General features: G+C 48.1%; 1 protein-coding gene across 1 annotated transcript; it reads right to left on the bottom strand.

Moving 5' to 3' along the window:
- Positions 1-379: 379 nt before the first annotated feature.
- Positions 380-14594, bottom strand: TIMELESS (timeless circadian regulator). The gene is made up of 28 exons (XM_065887017.1): positions 14504-14594; positions 14196-14349; positions 13790-13904; positions 13633-13695; positions 13248-13349; positions 12915-13070; positions 12537-12670; positions 12255-12342; positions 11795-11971; positions 11213-11430; positions 10863-10966; positions 10550-10719; positions 8550-8684; positions 7913-8064; positions 6668-6765; positions 6455-6575; positions 6147-6348; positions 5730-5875; positions 5022-5107; positions 4816-4933; positions 4644-4726; positions 3537-3679; positions 3178-3355; positions 3028-3096; positions 2786-2904; positions 831-1044; positions 606-698; positions 380-453 (listed from the first exon to the last, which is right to left on the bottom strand). The coding sequence occupies exons 1-28, from the start codon at positions 14586-14588 to the stop codon at positions 380-382; spliced, it is 3597 nt and encodes a 1198-aa protein (XP_065743089.1). The 5' UTR covers positions 14589-14594.
- Positions 14595-17482: the final 2888 nt, after the last annotated feature.

The raw sequence follows: 17482 nt of genomic DNA, 5'->3' as shown, positions 1-17482 counted from the left end.
ACAAAACCCCATCTAGTGCTGTGACCCACCTCCAGCAGAAAGCCAAAAGGAACAGACCAGTGAGAGGGGTCCAAGGTGCCTTCTATATTCACTCACTCCTCTCCTTTGCCAGGGTGTGCTACTAACCAAAGAAGAGGAGGAATAAGTCTCCAGAGAGCTACTGAGGCACACTGATAAAAGTGGGAGGAGCAAGAAGTGACTGAACAGGAGGCCAACACTGTTGCCTGGATTTCCTGGACCCTAAATCCATGGGGAAGCCCAGGGCTCCACAGCTTCTGTCCAGTAAGAGGAGTTTCCAGGTCCTATATGCCCCTCCAAACTCAGATTTAAATTCACCACTTAAAAATGGGTCTGTCTCTGCCTCTAGGCATCTGGCTCTTCAGTCGCTCTCATCATCATCCTCAATCTGAAAGCGCTTCTTCTTCCGGATTCCTGGAGCTCCCAACTCTGGTGCTATGGGAATGACAGGGGTGAGAAGACAGGATATCTAGATTTGTTAAGGGGGAAGGAGGATGGTAGCATTTACCTTCAGGACTGGAGGGAAGAGTGCTAGAGGTTAGAAGAAAAGGCAGATCCCGACCAGACCCTCCTACCTTTGCTGCCGCTCTCATCTTCCTCCTTTTCCTCATCGCTGTCCAACAGCTGTCGCTTCTTGGGTGCCACCTTCAGCTGCTCTTTCCCACCATCAGTCCCTTCCTCTGGAACGACCATGAGAGGCATGAAATTAGGGAACTAGGTCCTCATAGTCTCAAATACCCTATCAGCCCTCTTGATCACAGGGCTGGGTAAGTACTCAATAGTACTCAATAGATAAGTGGTCCTGGTATTACCCTCTGGGGACAGCAGGCCTGCTTTCTCTTTCCCGGCTGACAGGAGGGCCCTCGGGGCATGTGCTCGGTGCTCCTCCTCAGGCCCTTGCTCTCCAGGGACCTTAGGTTCTAATCCTGGCTGAAGCTTTTCCTCCTCCTCTGGTTGGCTCAAAGAAGCTGCCATCCTCCGGAGCTGGGTGGGACTCAGCTTGGCTGGAATTCGCCAGAAGGTTTCCTACAGGGGCAAAGAAGTTGAAAATGAGAGTAGTGGGAAAGGAGCAGCCTCTAGTCCACCAGATTTTGATATTATTCATTGAATAAATATGAGCCTACATTGGTGAAGCTCCATAAGGGTTGTGAACTCTACTTATTGCTTATTTATCCAGTATGTGCCCAATGTCTAACACAGTGCCTGATACACCAGGAGGTTCCCGGTAAATACAGTTGTTAATTACATAAGTAAATGAATGGATTCTGGGGATCTAAAGGTGAGTCAGATATGATCCTTGCTCTCAGGGAACGCACAATCTAAGGGGAGAAAGAACCAATGTACTGTAACACCACAGGATTGGGGCTATATTAAGGGCATGAACAAATCACAGCCGCCAGAATGATTACAGTTGCCCCTCCGTGTCCGAGGGTTTCACATCCATGGATTCAACCAACTGCAGATCAAAAACATTGGGGGAAAAAATGAAAAACTCCAGAAAGTTCCAAAAAGCAAAACTTGGATTTGCTGCACACTGGCAACTATTTACATAGCATTTACATCGTATTAGGTATTACAATTAATCTAGAGACGATGCGCATGGGTTAGCATTTACATCGTATTAGGTATTACAATTAATCTAGAGACGATGCGCATGGGTTAGCATTTACATCGTATTAGGTATTACAATTAATCTAGAGACAATGCGCATGGGTTAGCATTTACATCGTATTAGGTATTACAATTAATCTAGAGACGATGCGCATGGGTTAGCATTTACATCGTATTAGGTATTACAATTAATCTAGAGACAATGCGCATGGGTTAGCATTTACATCGTATTAGGTATTACAATTAATCTAGAGACGATGCGCATGGGTTAGCATTTACATCGTATTAGGTATTACAATTAATCTAGAGACGATGCGCATGGGTTAGCATTTACATCGTATTAGGTATTACAATTAATCTAGAGACGATGCGCATGGGTTAGCATTTACATCGTATTAGGTATTACAATTAATCTAGAGACGATGCGCATGGGTTAGCATTTACATCGTATTAGGTATTACAATTAATCTAGAGACGATGCGCATGGGTTAGCATTTACATTGTATTAGGTATTACAATTAATCTAGAGACGATGCGCATGGGTTATACGCAAATACTATGCCATTTTATACGAGACTTGAATATCTGTGAATTTTGGTGCCGTGTCGGGGTAGGGGGGTTGAAGGAGGGATAGAGACTGCTTCTCTGAGGAAGTGACAACTGAACTATCTTCAGGGTTGGGTGGAGTGTTCATCAGGAAAGATGGGTGATCTGCCACCTTGTGTATGAGGCTGGAGCCTTCCAGTAGGGGGACTGGCATGATCAACTGTTTGGAGGTATGAAAAAGCCTACTGTTTGGAGGATGGAAAGTAGCCCCGGATGACTGTAGTGTCGGGCAGGTGTGTGGGGATGTGGCTGTGAGGCTGCAATGGCTGGCCAAGGCCAGAGACACCGCCTGGAGGCTGTGGACTTTGTCCTGCAAACAGTGGGGAACCATCAAGTGCTCTGATCAGGGAAGTGATATAATCAAAACTGTAATTTAGAAAGATAACTCGGGGCAGTGTGGAAGATGGACTTAGGAGAAGGGAAGATTGGAGAGATCAGCAAGACAGCTGCTGCAGGAGTCACGGTCAGAGGTGACAGGAAATGAGGAGGAGGAGATGCATCTTCAAGTAGCACCAACACGCTTGGCTGATGCTGTAACTGGTGTATTTACCTGCCCAGAGGCAGGAGGCCGAACCCTTAGCTTTTGCAACAGCTGCTGAAACTGTTCATTTTCCATTGCTTCCTCATTTTCTTCTGTCAGTGGCACCAGTGGAACTGCCTGAGAGCAGCCTAGGACAGGGTCAATGGTCACATGGTGAAGATGTGAAGAAAGAACTGGCCCTCCATCCCACGACCAGGTCTCCAGCAGCCTCCAGACCCCAGTCCTCCTGAAACCGTCATTTATCCACTCACCAAACTCTTCCCGATCATCTGCTGCTCGAATGAGGCAGTTCCGGAGCCACAGGAGGGGAGCCGAAAAGCCTAAGGGAAGGTGGAAAACTTACAACTGGCCCATACAACCAACCCCACCACCTGAGACATCTCTCCCAACGGGGCCCTCACCTTCCTGATGCAGGTTTTGCCCAAGGTTTTGAGTTGAAAGGACGGAGCCACCGTGGGCTTGTTCTGCTTCTGAGCCCTCCTCTTTCTCTTCATCCTCTTCACTCTCTTCCTCTGGCAGGTTTTCCTCTTCTTCTAGATCTTCCTGGCAAAAATCGTTCAAGGACTGCTCTTCATTAGGCTAAAATTAATTGGGGTGGGTAATGAACAAAAGGAGACAAGAAGAAGAACTGAGTGGAGTCCTCTGGTTCCTGACCACCGTGCTGGGGGTATCTACTCAGAAGAGCCTGAGACAGGAAGAATCTGGGTGGGCTACTTCTAAGGAGCACTCCCAGCTGGCAGAGCCAGGGTAAGACTGTTACCAAGCTTGAAGGCGCCAACTTCTTCCGGCGTTTCTTGTACAGCTCCCGTCGCTCAGCCACCAGCCCCAGAGCCAGCAGTTTATCTACTATTCGGGCCCGTGAGCGTTTGGCTGTGATGTTCTTCATGATATTACCCAGGACATCTAAAGAGAAAGAACGTGTGAATGCCCAAGAGCAACAGGGGAAAGGGATTAGTAAAGGAAACAGAGGTCTTTGGAAAGAAGCTATAGCTCAATTCACTCCAAAAAGACACCACAAAAAACAGTATGGAGGTCTCTCAAAAAACTAAAGATAGAATTACTATATGACCCAGCAATTCCACTCCTGGGTATATACCCAAAAAAATAAACAAAAACACTAACTTGAAAAGATACATGCACCCCAATGTTCATGGCAGCATTATTTACAATCGCCAAGGTATAAAAGCAACCTAAGTGTCCATCAACAGATGAATGGATAAAGAAGATGTGGTACACACACACACACACACACACACACACACACACACACACACACACACAGAGGAATACTACTGAGCCATACAAAGAATGAATTTTTGGCATTTGCAGCAATATGGATGGAGTTGGAGGGCATTATGCTAAGTGAAATAAGTAAGACAGAGAAAGAGAAATATTATATATCACTTATATGTGGAATCTAAAAAATAAAACAAATGAATGAATATAACAACAAAGAAGCAGACTCACAGATATAGAGAACAAACTAGTGGTTACCAGGTGGAGAGGGAAGGGGGAGGGGCAAGATAAGGGTAGGGGATTAAGAGGTACTAACTATTAGGTATAAAATAAGCTACAAGGATACATTGTACAATATGGGGAATGCAGCCAATATTTTATAACAACGATAAATGGAGTATAACCTTTAAAAATTAGTGACTATAGTGAATCACTATATTGTATACCTGTAACTTACATAATAAAAAAGAAAAAATATATATATTTAAAAACAAACAAAAACGACATCATAAACAGAGCAAGTGGACAGGAAGGAGAGGATAAGCCTTCCTTGGGAACGGGAAGCAGCAGGAAAAGAAATTGAGAGCTTGGCTCTCATTTCAGAGGTTCCCTGAGCTTCCACCTCACTTACCATCAGAGCCCTGGAACTCCTCAAAAAGCCGCTGCAGCTCCAGCTCCTGCTCTTCCGTCCACAGTACAATCTGGGTTCCTTTCCTGTTCAGGGCGGTGTCAGTGGAAGGGGGAGCTCAGGGAGTGAAGAGTGGATTCCCCATCTCAGTTCCCTCCAGAGCATGTGCCTCTACCTCTGGAAGTCCTTGACGCTGTCAGCCAGTCCCAGCTGTACCAGACGGTGGATGACCTGCTTGCGTGTCCGAGGAGCAGTTTTCAGGTGTGCCAAGATGGTGTCCACCACATCCTGACCTGAGGTGGAGGAGGAGTGAGGCAGTGAAGAGGGGTCCCGGAGCTCAGGCTGCCCTCCTCATGCTCTTCAGACCTCAAGGCCTCATACCTTCCACATCCTTATGGGCAAGGTACAGTTCCTGAAGCTGGGCCTCCTCCTCTGGGCTCCACACAGGGGGTCTGTGACTAGAAGATCTAAATGGGGAAAGGAGAAGGGGAGCATGTAGACTGTTGGCTCAAAAAGAGGAGACCAAAGGTCTTCTCTTCTAAAAGGAATAAGGGAAACGCAGGTACCACAAAGGAGCCAGCTAGCAGAGGCCTAAGGTGTGCTTCCTTCCTCTTACTCTCCTTCCACTTAAGAACCCAAAAGTCAAACTAAGATTTTCCAGGTTGGGCCCATGGAACCTGACACTGCAGGGGCTGAGAGTATTATGGGAAAGAGAGAGAAGAGTGAAAGGAGAGGAGCTGAGATACTCAGGGAAAGAGGACAAATATTTCTATGCATCCTTAAGGCTTCCCAGCACATCTTGGGATAAGGCACATATAGACTCTCTCTGGGGGGGCCACCCCACTCTGACTGCCCCCCCCCGAACGCTGGTGAAGAAGGAAACTAGAGTAGACAGGAGACTTAGGGTCAATCCCAGTTCCTCTCTCAGGTGACCTCAGGTAAAGCATTTCACCTTCGGGGCTTGTTTTCTCACCTACGAAAGGGAAAGAAAGGTTACACCAACTGATCTGCAAGCTCTTCCGGCTCTAACACTCTGTGACTGTGTCACCCCCTTCCCCACCGCCAAGCCTTCCCCATCCTCAAGCTCACCTGCCATCCAGGGAGCCATAGCCCTCAGTCATCTCTCGAACCACAGCTGTGTTCTTCCAGAATAGCAGCTCCACAAAGGCTTTCTGGTTGACTGCGGCCAGTGCAAAGAACTTGCCCAGGATGTATCTGGCAAAAGTCACTAGCTCCTGTGGGAGTGGGAGACTGCTGTGAGGCCTGTGGCCTAAATGTACATAAACATGGGCCTTTAGGTATTTTTTTCTACGCCTGTTCCCAGCTGCCCCCTCCTCGCTCAGCCTCTTCTATCCTTCCCCTTGCAGCTCCCTCAACCTGCCTGTCTACTTCCTCACCGTTCTCTCATCGTTCAGCCTTGACACGGCTCAGGGCACTTTATCCCCTATCCTTTTACCCCAGGACTCCCCTACACCTCTAGAACCCCATTCTTTGGTAACTCCTTACTTTGTAGGCCCCAGCCGCAGGGTCGCTAAGCAGACGATTGAAGAGGCAGAAGAGGGAAAGCTGGAAAAGCAGGGCTTCCATTTTGAGATCATAGGCCAGCCGGTGCAGCATCTTGACGACACAGTGGTTGGTGTGGGCGCTATTTTGCTTGTAGCTCCGCAGTAGCAGCACGTAGGCTTGGATGACAGTTGAGTTCGCAAAGCTGCACCGAGACAGGGAGCAAGAGGATGTCAGCATGAGGACGTGTGGTCGTCCTCACAGCCCCACGGTCTCCATCCTGACACCAATTCCATCCTCCCGGCCCGCACCGTTTCAGGTAGTCCAGAAAGTTAAATTCTTTCTCCAACACTTCGACCATGTGCAACTCTTCCTCCTCCACCTCTTCTTCATCTTCTTCCTCCGCCCCTTGTTCCTCTGGTCCTTGCTGCCCTATAGAAAGACTGAGGATTACCGGGTGTCTGTGACGCTGGCGCTAGAGAAGAGCTGGAAGGAGAGAGATGAGAAGGAAATGGGAGACTCACGGGGAAGCGGGGCCCAGACGATTTGCTTCAGCAGCTGAATCTCCTCCTCTGGGGAAATGTCCTGAGAGCCAAACACATCTCCTTCTGGCCACACCTCCCTGGAGCACAGAGAGAAAAAAGACTTTTTTTTTATAATATCTTTTTTTTATAATATCTCAGTTATAACTTGAAGTGGGAGAAGGAATTTAGACTTATTTTATTTTCCAGCTGGAAAAAGAATGCAGACTGTTATTTCAAAGATGAAACAAAGACTCTAGGGAAATTTTCCCTCATAAGCCACACTGCAAAGAAAATCATACAGGAAGAAAAGGCAAATAATCTAAATGCGTGACATTTGAACAAAACAAAAAAAGAAAGAAAGAAAGAGAGAGTTTCTGCAACTACTTACCTGGGCACAGCACTGTAGCTGCTCGGCCAGGGAGGGCCACACAGAATGTACATATCACACAATGGTGTTTTTTGTTTTTATAAATTTATTTATTTATCTATTTATTTGTCGCTGTTTTCACAATGGTGTTTTAAAGCCATCAGTAATTGCAGAAATATATCTGATGAGAAATGATGCTCACGGGACTTCCCTGGTGGTCCAGTGGCTAAGGCTCCGCGCTCCCAATGCAGGAGGCCTGGGTTCAATACCTAGCTGGGGAACCAGATCCCGCATGCCTGCTGCAACTAAGAGTTCACATGCCACAACTAAGAGTCTGCACGCTGCAACTAAGAAGTCTGCACGCTGCAACTAAAAGATCCCGCATGCCGCAGGAGAGATCCCACGTGCCTCACCTAAGACCCGGTGCAGCCAGAATAAATAAATAAATATTTGAAAAAAAAAAAAGAAATGACGCTCACAATATATTGAGAAGTGAAAAAAATACTATAAATCAGTATTGCAATATTTCAATCTTGTAAAAGAAGGTGTATATGATATGTCTATATATAACACAGAGGGAAAAACTCTGGAAGATAACTCATCAAAATGTTAATGATGGCTATCTTTGGCTCATAGAATTAACTTTATTTTTTTTCCCCAACTAACTGTGCTAATATTTCTCAAAAATGAAACAAACAGTAAACCTCCCAATAAACCAACTAAAACTCCCCAGGACTCAGTTCCCTGTACAGAGCCCCAGCGCTTCTGAGGGGACTTCTCTCTTGAAGACTGAGAACCTTGTGCCACAGTGAAAGCCACTCCCTGCCCCCAAAAGCCCAGGGGCTGGATGTGGGAGGACGGGTAGGCAGGGCTCTTACCGGGCAGACCTAAGAAGGGTCAGGGCCTGTGGGGCCTGGCCAGCCAGGAGACAGTCTTGGATCCGCACCACGGCTTCCGCCCGCTGTTCTTCCACGGGCACCTCTGAGGCCGCATCAAAGGGAACCATGGAGTCCAAACTGAGCTCAGGATCCTAGAGAGGGATTATTAAAGCTTTGGTAACAGTTGTTGGTGGTGGGGGGAGACCCAGAGAGCCTGTCCAGAGCACTACCCTCAGGAAACAGAGCGTAGGACTTCCCTGGTGGCACAGTGGTTAAGAATCCACCTGCCAATGCAGGGGACACGGCTTCAAGCCCTGGTCCAGGAAGATCCCACATGCCACGGAGCAACTAACCCCGTGCACCACAACTACTGAGCCTGCGCTCTAGAGCCCACGTGCCACAACTACTGAGCCCACGCACCACAACTACTGAAGCCCATGCACCTAGAGCCCGTGCTCTGCAATAAGAGAAGCCACCACAATGAGAAGCCCGCACACCACAATGAAGAGTAGCCCCCACTTGCTGCAACTAGAGAAAGCCTGCGTGCAGCCACAGAGACCTAACGCAGCCAAAAATAAATATTAAAAAAAAAAAAAAAAAAGAAAGAAAGAAAGAGAGAGTTTCTGCAACTACTTACCTGGGCACAGCACTGTAGCTGCTCGGCCAGGGAGGGCCACACAGACTCCAGTTCCTCTGGGCTGTAGGGGACATTACCAGAAGCTACGGACTGATCTAGGACCTTCTTTTTCTTCTTTCTCTTCTTTCGTTTGTTCTACAGAGAAGGAACTATGTTAGGATGGCACGAGAGCTAGGGAGGCCTTTTCCCCATCAATGTCCTCTATTAACTAATTAATTAGATGTCTGAATTAATTAGACATTCACAGAGTGACCACTATGTGCTACTCAATAGCAATGGGGAAGCAGCAGTGAAGAGCACATTTCCCTGCCCTTGAGGCACTTGTGGCCTAGTGGGGGAGACAGGTAAGTAGACAGGTAGATGACACTACAGCCTGGATAAGACCTAGAACATGGCTGAGCATAAAACGCCATAGCAAAACCCAGGAACAGCACGTGACTCATTTCTTGTGGAAGTGATACCTTAAACAGAAGCCTAGAGAATGAGCAAATTTGCTCTGAGGACAAAAAATTCTATATGAAAAGGCTTTATAAAAATGCAAAACACTCTGCAAATGTAAACTACAATTTTTTCTCCTGAAAAGCAGGAGAATGAGAATCAATACCCCGACCCCACTCCCCCAAGTCATGGCTGTGAACCAGTCTTCGCTGTGGGCAAACAGGAGGGCCTGTGAGGCCCTTAATGAGGTTTGTCCTTTATTCAAGGAACTTATAAACACACTAAAGGTCAGGAGCATGAGTCTGGATTCCAGCAGACCAGGATTTAAGTATCGACGCTAGCCATATACCAGCAAGACCTTGGACAAGTTGCTTAACCACTCTGCGCATGTGCCCTAGTGCTATTGTGAGGATTATAGGGAAACCTTAGCACAACGTCTGAGACCTAGTAAACGCTCGATAAATGATAGAACCTATTAGTACTGCTAATACAACAGAGCTCCGAGTGTAAATAGACCTTTTAGAAAAGGCTCATTGGTACTACAGCCCCTTTCAAGCCCAGTTCTGACCGAGTTTTAACCTATAGCAAATAGAATTATAGGAAAATTTCTACAAAGCAGAGTCCTTATGTCCAGGACTAGAAATTCCTTGAGGTTTTCTTCTTGTCCCAGACTTTTCATTTATTATTTCATTTCAGGCTCATGGGTAGGTGTTACAACCAACTTTTATTTAAAGATCAGGACTCACACAAGCAGCTTAAGTTATTCTAACAGTAACTAACACAGGATGAGATCCCAGACCTCTGAGTTTTTTTTTTTTTGGCTGCACCACGCGGCATGTGAGATCTTAGTTCCCTGACTAGGGATCGAACCTGGACCCCTGCAGTGAAAGTTCAGAGGTTTAACCACTGGACCGCCAGGGAAGCCCCCAGGCCTCTGACTTTTAATGTAAGGTGCTTTCTATCTCATTACAGGGCATCTGAAGTATAACCAGGAAATAGCACAGCATAATTACTAAATTCTAAAATTATCAACCCCCTGGGACTTCCCTGGCAGTCCAGTGGTTGAGACGTCACCTTCCGATGCAGGGGGTGTGGGTTTGATCCGGAGTCGGGGAGCTAAGATCCCACATGCCACATGGCCAAAAAAAAAAAAAAAAAAACCACAAAAAAAAAACCCACAACAGACACATAACAGAAGCAATATTGTAACACATTCAAAGAGACTTTAAAAATGGTCCACATCAAAAAAAAAATCTTTAAAAAAAATAAACAAATAAAACTATGAACCCCCAGAGTTCATGTGCTTAAGCACAAAGCAGGTGTTTAATAAATGTTTCCTGAATGAATTAAGATACCTATGGTAGATCAGGGATCAATCTAATGAGAGGAGACTCACAAGGCAGAACTACATCGGCAATACCAACGAAACTCTTGCCCTTAGTTCAGAGTAGTTCTAACAGACCAGCTTAAGCTACAGAAAATGTGAGGAAAATGAGCCCCCTGTCCTTCCTGTCCCCCACCCTTTCTCCCCAGCTCTTTCCACACCCTGGGCTGCCCAGTACCTGCACCATCAGGTTCCCACGGCTCCGGCAGAACCGCTCCAACATCTTGAGGAAGAGGTGGGTGGTTTCCACCAGGTCACGAAGGAAAGAGTGGGGCTGGCATCTCTCATTGAACTTTCGAAAGAGTGCCAGGAAGAGCTCTCGGTACTCCATCACATAGAAAATGTTGTCTAGAAACAGGGAAGAGAAAGGAATGGAAGGACTGACCTGGAAAGCTTGGGGAAAGGAGAGACGGGTGAAGCTGGGTCCGGGAAGAGTGAGATTCGGATCAAGAGGCAGGGAAGGCGGGATCAGAGACCAAGCGAGGCCTCACTCTGGATGATGCGGCTGCTCTCCCTCACGGCCTCGTCTGGGGATGCATTCATCTCATTCACTGTGGCCAGCAGCTCCTGATAGGCCTTCAGAGCCAGGTGCATCCTGTGAGAGGGAAAGAGGTAAAACGGAGGACAGCTTAGGACTTTGGTTCATGGAAACGGTATCACCCTTTGCACCCTCGCCTGCCAAAACAGTTCCATCAAAAACTCAATGACCCAGCCAGTCCTTGCTCCCCAGCTGACCACCTGAAGCCTGAGACGGGACAGAAAGTACCATCCAGAATTCAGGCATTCAGATTCCCAGCCTGGCCAAGATTCCCACTCTGACCCCACTTCTCCTCCCGCTCACCGGCGTGCCCAGGAGGTGGCTTCCTTGCGGTCAGTCAGCATCATCTCATAGTAGTTGGTGAGGTTCTGCTCAATGAAGTGGAAGGTGCGGACGGTGAGGGTCTCAGAAACCAGGCCTGGCCGGAAGGAGGCAGCTCGGTTGAAGGCCATGAAGAAAGCCAAAGCCCACATGTAGTAGGTCTCATCGTGCTGCTGAGCCTTCTCCCGAAGCAGGTGGTCCTGATGTCAAGGAAAAACAGACCACTTCATGACCTCAGGGCTTCCAACTTCCTCCTGTCCTATGATGACCATGTGGACCCTGGACACCACTGTAACAATATCCTAGGACCCAAATTTCCACCCCTCTCTCATTCTCCCCAACGTTCCCTTCCCCTTCCTCTGTGGCAATCTCTAGAGCTTTTTTGGTCGTATCGATAACCCACTGCCTCCTGACTTCGTCACCATGTCTCAGGGGCACCCTACATCCGTCTCACCTACTAGTCCACTCTCTATGGTCAGTTTTCCATGGGTTTCTCCCCAGCTTGCCCTTCTTACCCACCGCTACCCCAATCACCTCTCTACTCCATCTTTCCTAGGCTCTCACCTTCACCGAGCCCATGAGCCGGTTGTAACAGTTCTCCAGGAACTCAGAGCAGAAGTCTCTGAGAAAGAGTCTCACGTTGAGGGCAGAGCGGCGCTGCACGGACAGCTCCCGGGCAGCCTGGCGACGTTTAGGTACCCGTCGGGGCTGCTTTCCCAAATCGGAAGTGTAGTTTTGGAGCTGGGGATGTAGGTTGAGGGAATTAGAATTACTCCTAACCACCTCCCTCTCCGGCAGCTCTTTACACATCCTTGGTACTACAGTTTTCTCAGAAGAAACTTGTAGAAGGTAGAAGGTGCTCTCCCTCTGGTACTAAGTGAAGATGCAGGTAGAGACAATGCCAAAAGCTCTATTTCTCCTAGGTCTCCAACTTTCTAAGCCCAAGAACAGAGAAGCTTTACCTCCAGAGAGGTAAAGGCCCCCAACTCCACAATGTTCCCACCCCTGATGGGAGCGGACTCACATTGTGGAGACCTTTGTGAAAGATGAGGTCCCTCTCCCCAATGGACTTCAAGCCCTGGACAATGTAGGAGCCCCCAAATCGAGAATGCCTGCAGAGAAAAAAAAGTCCAGGGTGATTCCTCAATTCTCTGGAGGCTCTATCCCCATTCTCTTTCAGCAGCACATCAGAGCATGTTGTAACTGCAAAGTGCTCTCGTCACCACTGCCTTAGCATTTGGCCCAAGCCCTAGCATTCCATAGTGCAGGAATGGGAACATGGGTAGAGTGGCTCTCCACCACTCACCTGTTGCCTCGCTGCAGGGCTCGAGTCTTCTTTTCTGCCATCTCTCGCTGGCGCAACACCTCCAGTTCTGCCACAGCTGTCCTCCGCTCCTGAGCTAAGCGTCCCTGCCCTACTCCTGCCAGCTGCTCAGGGTTCTAGATTTAGAACAAGGAGGGAAGAGTCAGAAGGACAGTCATTTCCTATTCTGAGTTCACTCCTAGTGGGGACAGAAAGAGTGAACAAAATAGGACTGTTGATGGGACCCTGTACTTAAGACATGGCTATTCCACCTGGCACCTGCCTTCCCCAGGTATTTCAGTCATGATACAAGAGCAATTCCGGCTGCACAGCAGAAACGGACATGAGGGAAGGGATTGAGGCAACAGGTGAGTGTCTCACCTGGTCACGAAACATAAGGGAGATGATCTCCAGCACATGGAGGCTCCACTGATGCTCCGCAGTCGAGCTGGCCAGGAAGAGGAGCAGGTCGTCCAGGCCACTGAGATGAATCGCCCAGAGCAGCCGGTCGTGGACACTGGCGTCATCATCAATCCTCTGAGCAGTGAGTGGTGAGGGAGAAAGGGGAGATCAGTCAGTTCTACTGCCCTGCCTTCAGGTTTTCCAACTCATTCCTTGACGAAGGTCCCTCCCGAGTTTCGTCAGAAGACAGGACAGCGAAAAAGGGGCAGCCCAACCTAATCAAGCACAAGAACTCGGACCAGCCAAGATCACCTTCTCCTGATCAAGGTCGGCTGGGACATGGAGAACATTTCTGACCAGCAGCAGGATCCGCTCAATCAGCAAGCTGTCTTCCTCCTGCCGTTCCTCCCAGCCCTGGTCAGAAGAAGGAGAGTTAGAGGACAAGACCCCCTGTGGAAGGCGGGAGGCATCTACCCTGATGGGGCGAGAGAGGCACAGAGAAGGATCAGGATTAAAAAGAAAGAAGGAAGAGTTCGAGTAGTCCCGAGGCAGCAGAGACAGCGGATTGGACTTGTACCCCCGAGCACTGGGACCGTATCTCCAAATCCCGCGTGTTCTGACGCCCCACTTGGGGTTCTGCCCAGGGGAGGAGCAGGGCGCTAACTGTCCCCTGGGATCTTGTGAGGCGGAGACTCACCAGCTGCAGCAGTTCATACAAAGTTTCACTGAGGACTCCAAAAGCCTTCTCACTGGCAAAGGCCTACGAAACAGGGGGATGGACCTTAAGTAGCCCCCGCCCTCTCCTTTCCCACCGCCCCCAAACTCTGCCTCGGGATTCTGGAGGAAAACCTCACCTCTTTGTAGGCCTGCAAGTATGCTAGCACCTGCAGAAAGTGGTGCCGGAAGCTGGGCTCCTTGGGCACGCTGCCAAAACAGAGCAAGGCTGGTTGTGTCAAGTTCACCATCAGCCTGGGGAGACCATGAAGGAGGGAGAAGCTGTTCAATTTCCTCACCAGGCACAAATACCAAAGGCTGGCACACAGTATATGTTAAAAAGCTGGGGGATCAACAACAAGGTCCTGCTGTATAGCACAGGGAACTATATTCAATATCCTGTGATAAATCATAATGGAAAAAAATATAGAAAAGAATGTATATATGTGTATAACTGAATCACTTTGCTGTACAGCAGAAATTAACATAGCATTGTAAATCAACTATACTTCAATTAAAGAAAAAAAAAAAAGCTGGGGAATCAACCTGATAACAGCATGAAAGAGAGGCTTGTCCTGGCGGTGTTGGGTAAGGATGGGTAGGAGGTCGCTCTGCAGGATTTGCGCTGCCCCCAGCTGCTGCCGTACATCTCGCGTCTCATCCTCATGCCTCAAGTAGCGGATCAAATCCTTCACACTCTCTTCAGGGACAGAATAAACACTTACATGGAACCCTGGCAGAAGCTCTACCCAGGCCCATGTGCTTTTCATACCCATGGCTTGAGAAATTCAAAAGACCTAGACTCAAGCAAGTGTTGTTTTTTTTTTAACCTGTTACCTCAAAAAGCGACTCACCTAAGCAATCTGGCTCCTTGTGGTAAGTGTCTCCCTCCAAGTACCCAAGAGCACTGCACGTGGCTAGAAGTTCACAATTCATCATGTACAAGTCCACACATCAGTGGACCAGCCGTTAGAGAAGAAAGGCAGGTGGAGCCAAGGGAGCTAGAAATGATGAGGCCTATAGAGACAAGGAAAGATAACAAATGTAGGGGGACTTCTCTGGTGGCGCAGTGGTTAAGAATCCGCCTGCCAATTCAGGGCACGTGGGTTCATGCCCTGTTCTGGAAAGATTCCACATGCTGCAGAGCAACTAAGCCTGTGCACCACAACTACTGAGCCTGTGCTCTAGAGCCCATGCTCCTCAACAAGAGAAGCCACCGCAATGAGAAGCCCGCGCACCACAACAAAGAGTAGCCCCCACTCGCCGCAACTAGAGAAAGCCCACGTGCAGCAACAAAGACCCAATGCAACCAAAAATAAAAATAAACAAATAAATAAATCTAAAAAAAAACCCCAAAACAAAACAAATGTAGGGTCCTCCCCATAAAAGGGAGGGGGAAGCAGGCAGGACCCTAATGCTCTGAGTATTCTGATCAAGGTCCTCAAATGCTTCTCTTTTGTCAGCACCGAAAGTGCTGTTCCCAGTCCCGGGGAAAGCTTTAAGTGAAGACTTCTACCCAGGAGGCTCCGAGACTAAGAATTAAGCCATCCCATCCTCTAAATCGGGTCTGAAACTGTAGAAACAGTATGTCTGAGTCTAGATAACCTAGTAGAAAGAAAGGCTGGTTAGCAAAGGGCATCAACTCTGAGAATTTCACCCTGAGAAAGCTCTGCAGCCTTGTGAGAAGGTGGGAGAATGAGCTTCCCTCTGCCTTAAAATTGCTGGGGGAATTCCCTGGCGGTCCAGTGGTTAGGTCTCAGGACTTTCACTGCTAACGGTCCAGGTTCAATCCCTGGTCGGGGAACTAATTCCACAAGCTGCGCAGCATGGCCAAAAATAAAAAAATTGCTGGACCCGGTCCCCCCTCCACCTTCCACCCACACAGTTATAGCTCTTCTGTACCACAAGAACTGAGAAAACCCAGCTCTGACTGTACAGTGATCCCACTGAGGATCTGATATATCCCAGGAGCCCTGAGGCTTCTGAGACTCTGGGGATGTGTAAAGAAAGTTCCTTCACTCTCCTCCCCAAAGTTACTCTTAAATTTTGGTGATCTTAGTAGAAGCCAGTACCTAACAGAATGGGTGAGAAAAAGAAGTAAATAGGAACTAGTTAAGTTCCTTGTCCCTCTCCACAGAAGAACCATCTTCCTTTTCTAAAGCACACCCCCTTTTATTAAGATCCCTAAACCCTCATCAGATAATCAAGTAGGCACAGATCCTGGATGTTTCAGAACCTGACACTAGTCATACACACACACACACACACTACATTCACTATGCGTCCCCTTGTCACATTCAGCCACACTCTCAGCACACAGCAGCTTCCTCTAAAAACACCTTTCCCTGTTCCATACGTACTTCCAACTCCACCCCTGTTCCCCCACAGGAATAAGAAATGGGCCATGTCCAAAGGACCAAGGTTTAATGCCTGATGTTATCTCCATGCATTTATGTAACTGGGCTACTTCTCTAGGCTGCTGCTTTCCCTTCCCCTACCCAGTGCTAATCTCCTTTCTGACCGCTCAGCCCAGCAACAGTGAGCCAGTAAACCACAGAATGACCAGGAAAACTGAAGGGATACCTGTCTTCGCTTCCCTTTCTCATGGGACTTGCAGACCCTAAGACCTGGGCTCCAGTGAGGCAGGTGCAGTGTGTGAGATCTGTGACTCTCCTCCAAGATAGATCTAGCTTAAAAAAAAAAAAAAGATACATCTAGTTTTTCCAGACAGACCACTGGTGTATACACACATACACACACAGAGCAGACCAATTCTAATATTCAATATTTGTAAAACTGGCCCCGGCAGAGTACTCAAACCTCTGCTTCCAACACATCGGTTTACCTGAAAGGCAAAAATAACAGAGGTGGTAACTGCTGTTACCTGGCTACCTAAATAAAAGCTAGAGGGGAAAGAAGATAGGGAAGGAGCATCCTTGCAGATGTGAGAAGGGAAGAAGTTATGTAAGAGACCTAAGATTTCAGGTTCTAATCCCCTGCATTTCTGACAGAACCAGAGAGCAACAAGCAAAGTAGAGGAAGAAATGGGTAAGATGACTATTATAAAGCTCCCAGGCAAACTGGGTTTACATGAGGCAAGCTGGCAGTCTTGGGCCTATTCATTAGAACTGGAATAAAAGAGCTCTAAACAGGAGTTCCAGCCCTCACTGGTGGAAACATACTATTAAAAAAAGAGCCAGGGACAGAAAACTTACAGTTCACTCTCTTTTCATGCAGTTATCTAGAAGCTACTCACCTAGTCTGTGGGGCCTCATCTTCCTCTCCTAAACCACTTATAATCTGATTATCTCTACTTCACACTTACCCATCCAACCCACCACTTCTTAGATCCATGCCTTAGGTGCCTCCTCTGGCTATCTAGTCCCCCAACCCAGGAACATAAACATACACATTCCAAGACATAGAGCCCCCTCACGTGCTCTCTAAACCTTGCTTCCTCCTTCTGGAAGGTCCACCTCCCTTAATTCCAAAAGTTCTAAGCCTACCTGACCTTCAAGATCCAGCTCAAATGCCACTCCTCCATGAAGCTCTCCCTGATAGCCTACAGCAGGACAGGATCTGACTGCACATATCACTCTAAATGGACTTCCTCCTCTGACTGTACTACTTCTTTTTTTAAATTTTATTATTATTATTTTTTTGCGGTACGCAGGCCTCTCACTGCTGTGGCCTCTCCCGTTGCGGAGCCGGACGCGCAGGCCCAGCGGCCACGGCCCACGGGCCCAGCCGCTCCGCGGCATGTGGGATCCTCCCGGACCGGGGCACGAACTCGCGTCCCCTGCATCAGCAGGCGGACTCTCGACCACTGCGCC

The sequence above is a fragment of the Phocoena phocoena genome, chromosome 11, assembly GCF_963924675.1.
Source record: "Phocoena phocoena chromosome 11, mPhoPho1.1, whole genome shotgun sequence".
Taxonomy (NCBI): domain Eukaryota; kingdom Metazoa; phylum Chordata; class Mammalia; order Artiodactyla; family Phocoenidae; genus Phocoena; species Phocoena phocoena.
This window is presented reverse-complemented; position numbering and strand designations above follow the sequence as displayed.

Excerpts from the sequence above, each read along its gene's own strand:
- TIMELESS (XM_065887017.1), bottom strand. The coding sequence starts at position 14,588 with ATGATGAATTGTGAACTTCTAGCCACGTGCAGTGCTCTTGGGTACTTG. Across the intron at positions 10,967-11,212 it reads GCCACCTCCTGGGCACGCCG|GATGCACCTGGCTCTGAAGG; the intron begins GTGAGCGGGAGG and ends TCCCTCTCACAG. Across the intron at positions 3,680-4,643 it reads GGAGTTCCAGGGCTCTGATG|ATGTCCTGGGTAATATCATG; the intron begins GTAAGTGAGGTG and ends CTTTCTCTTTAG.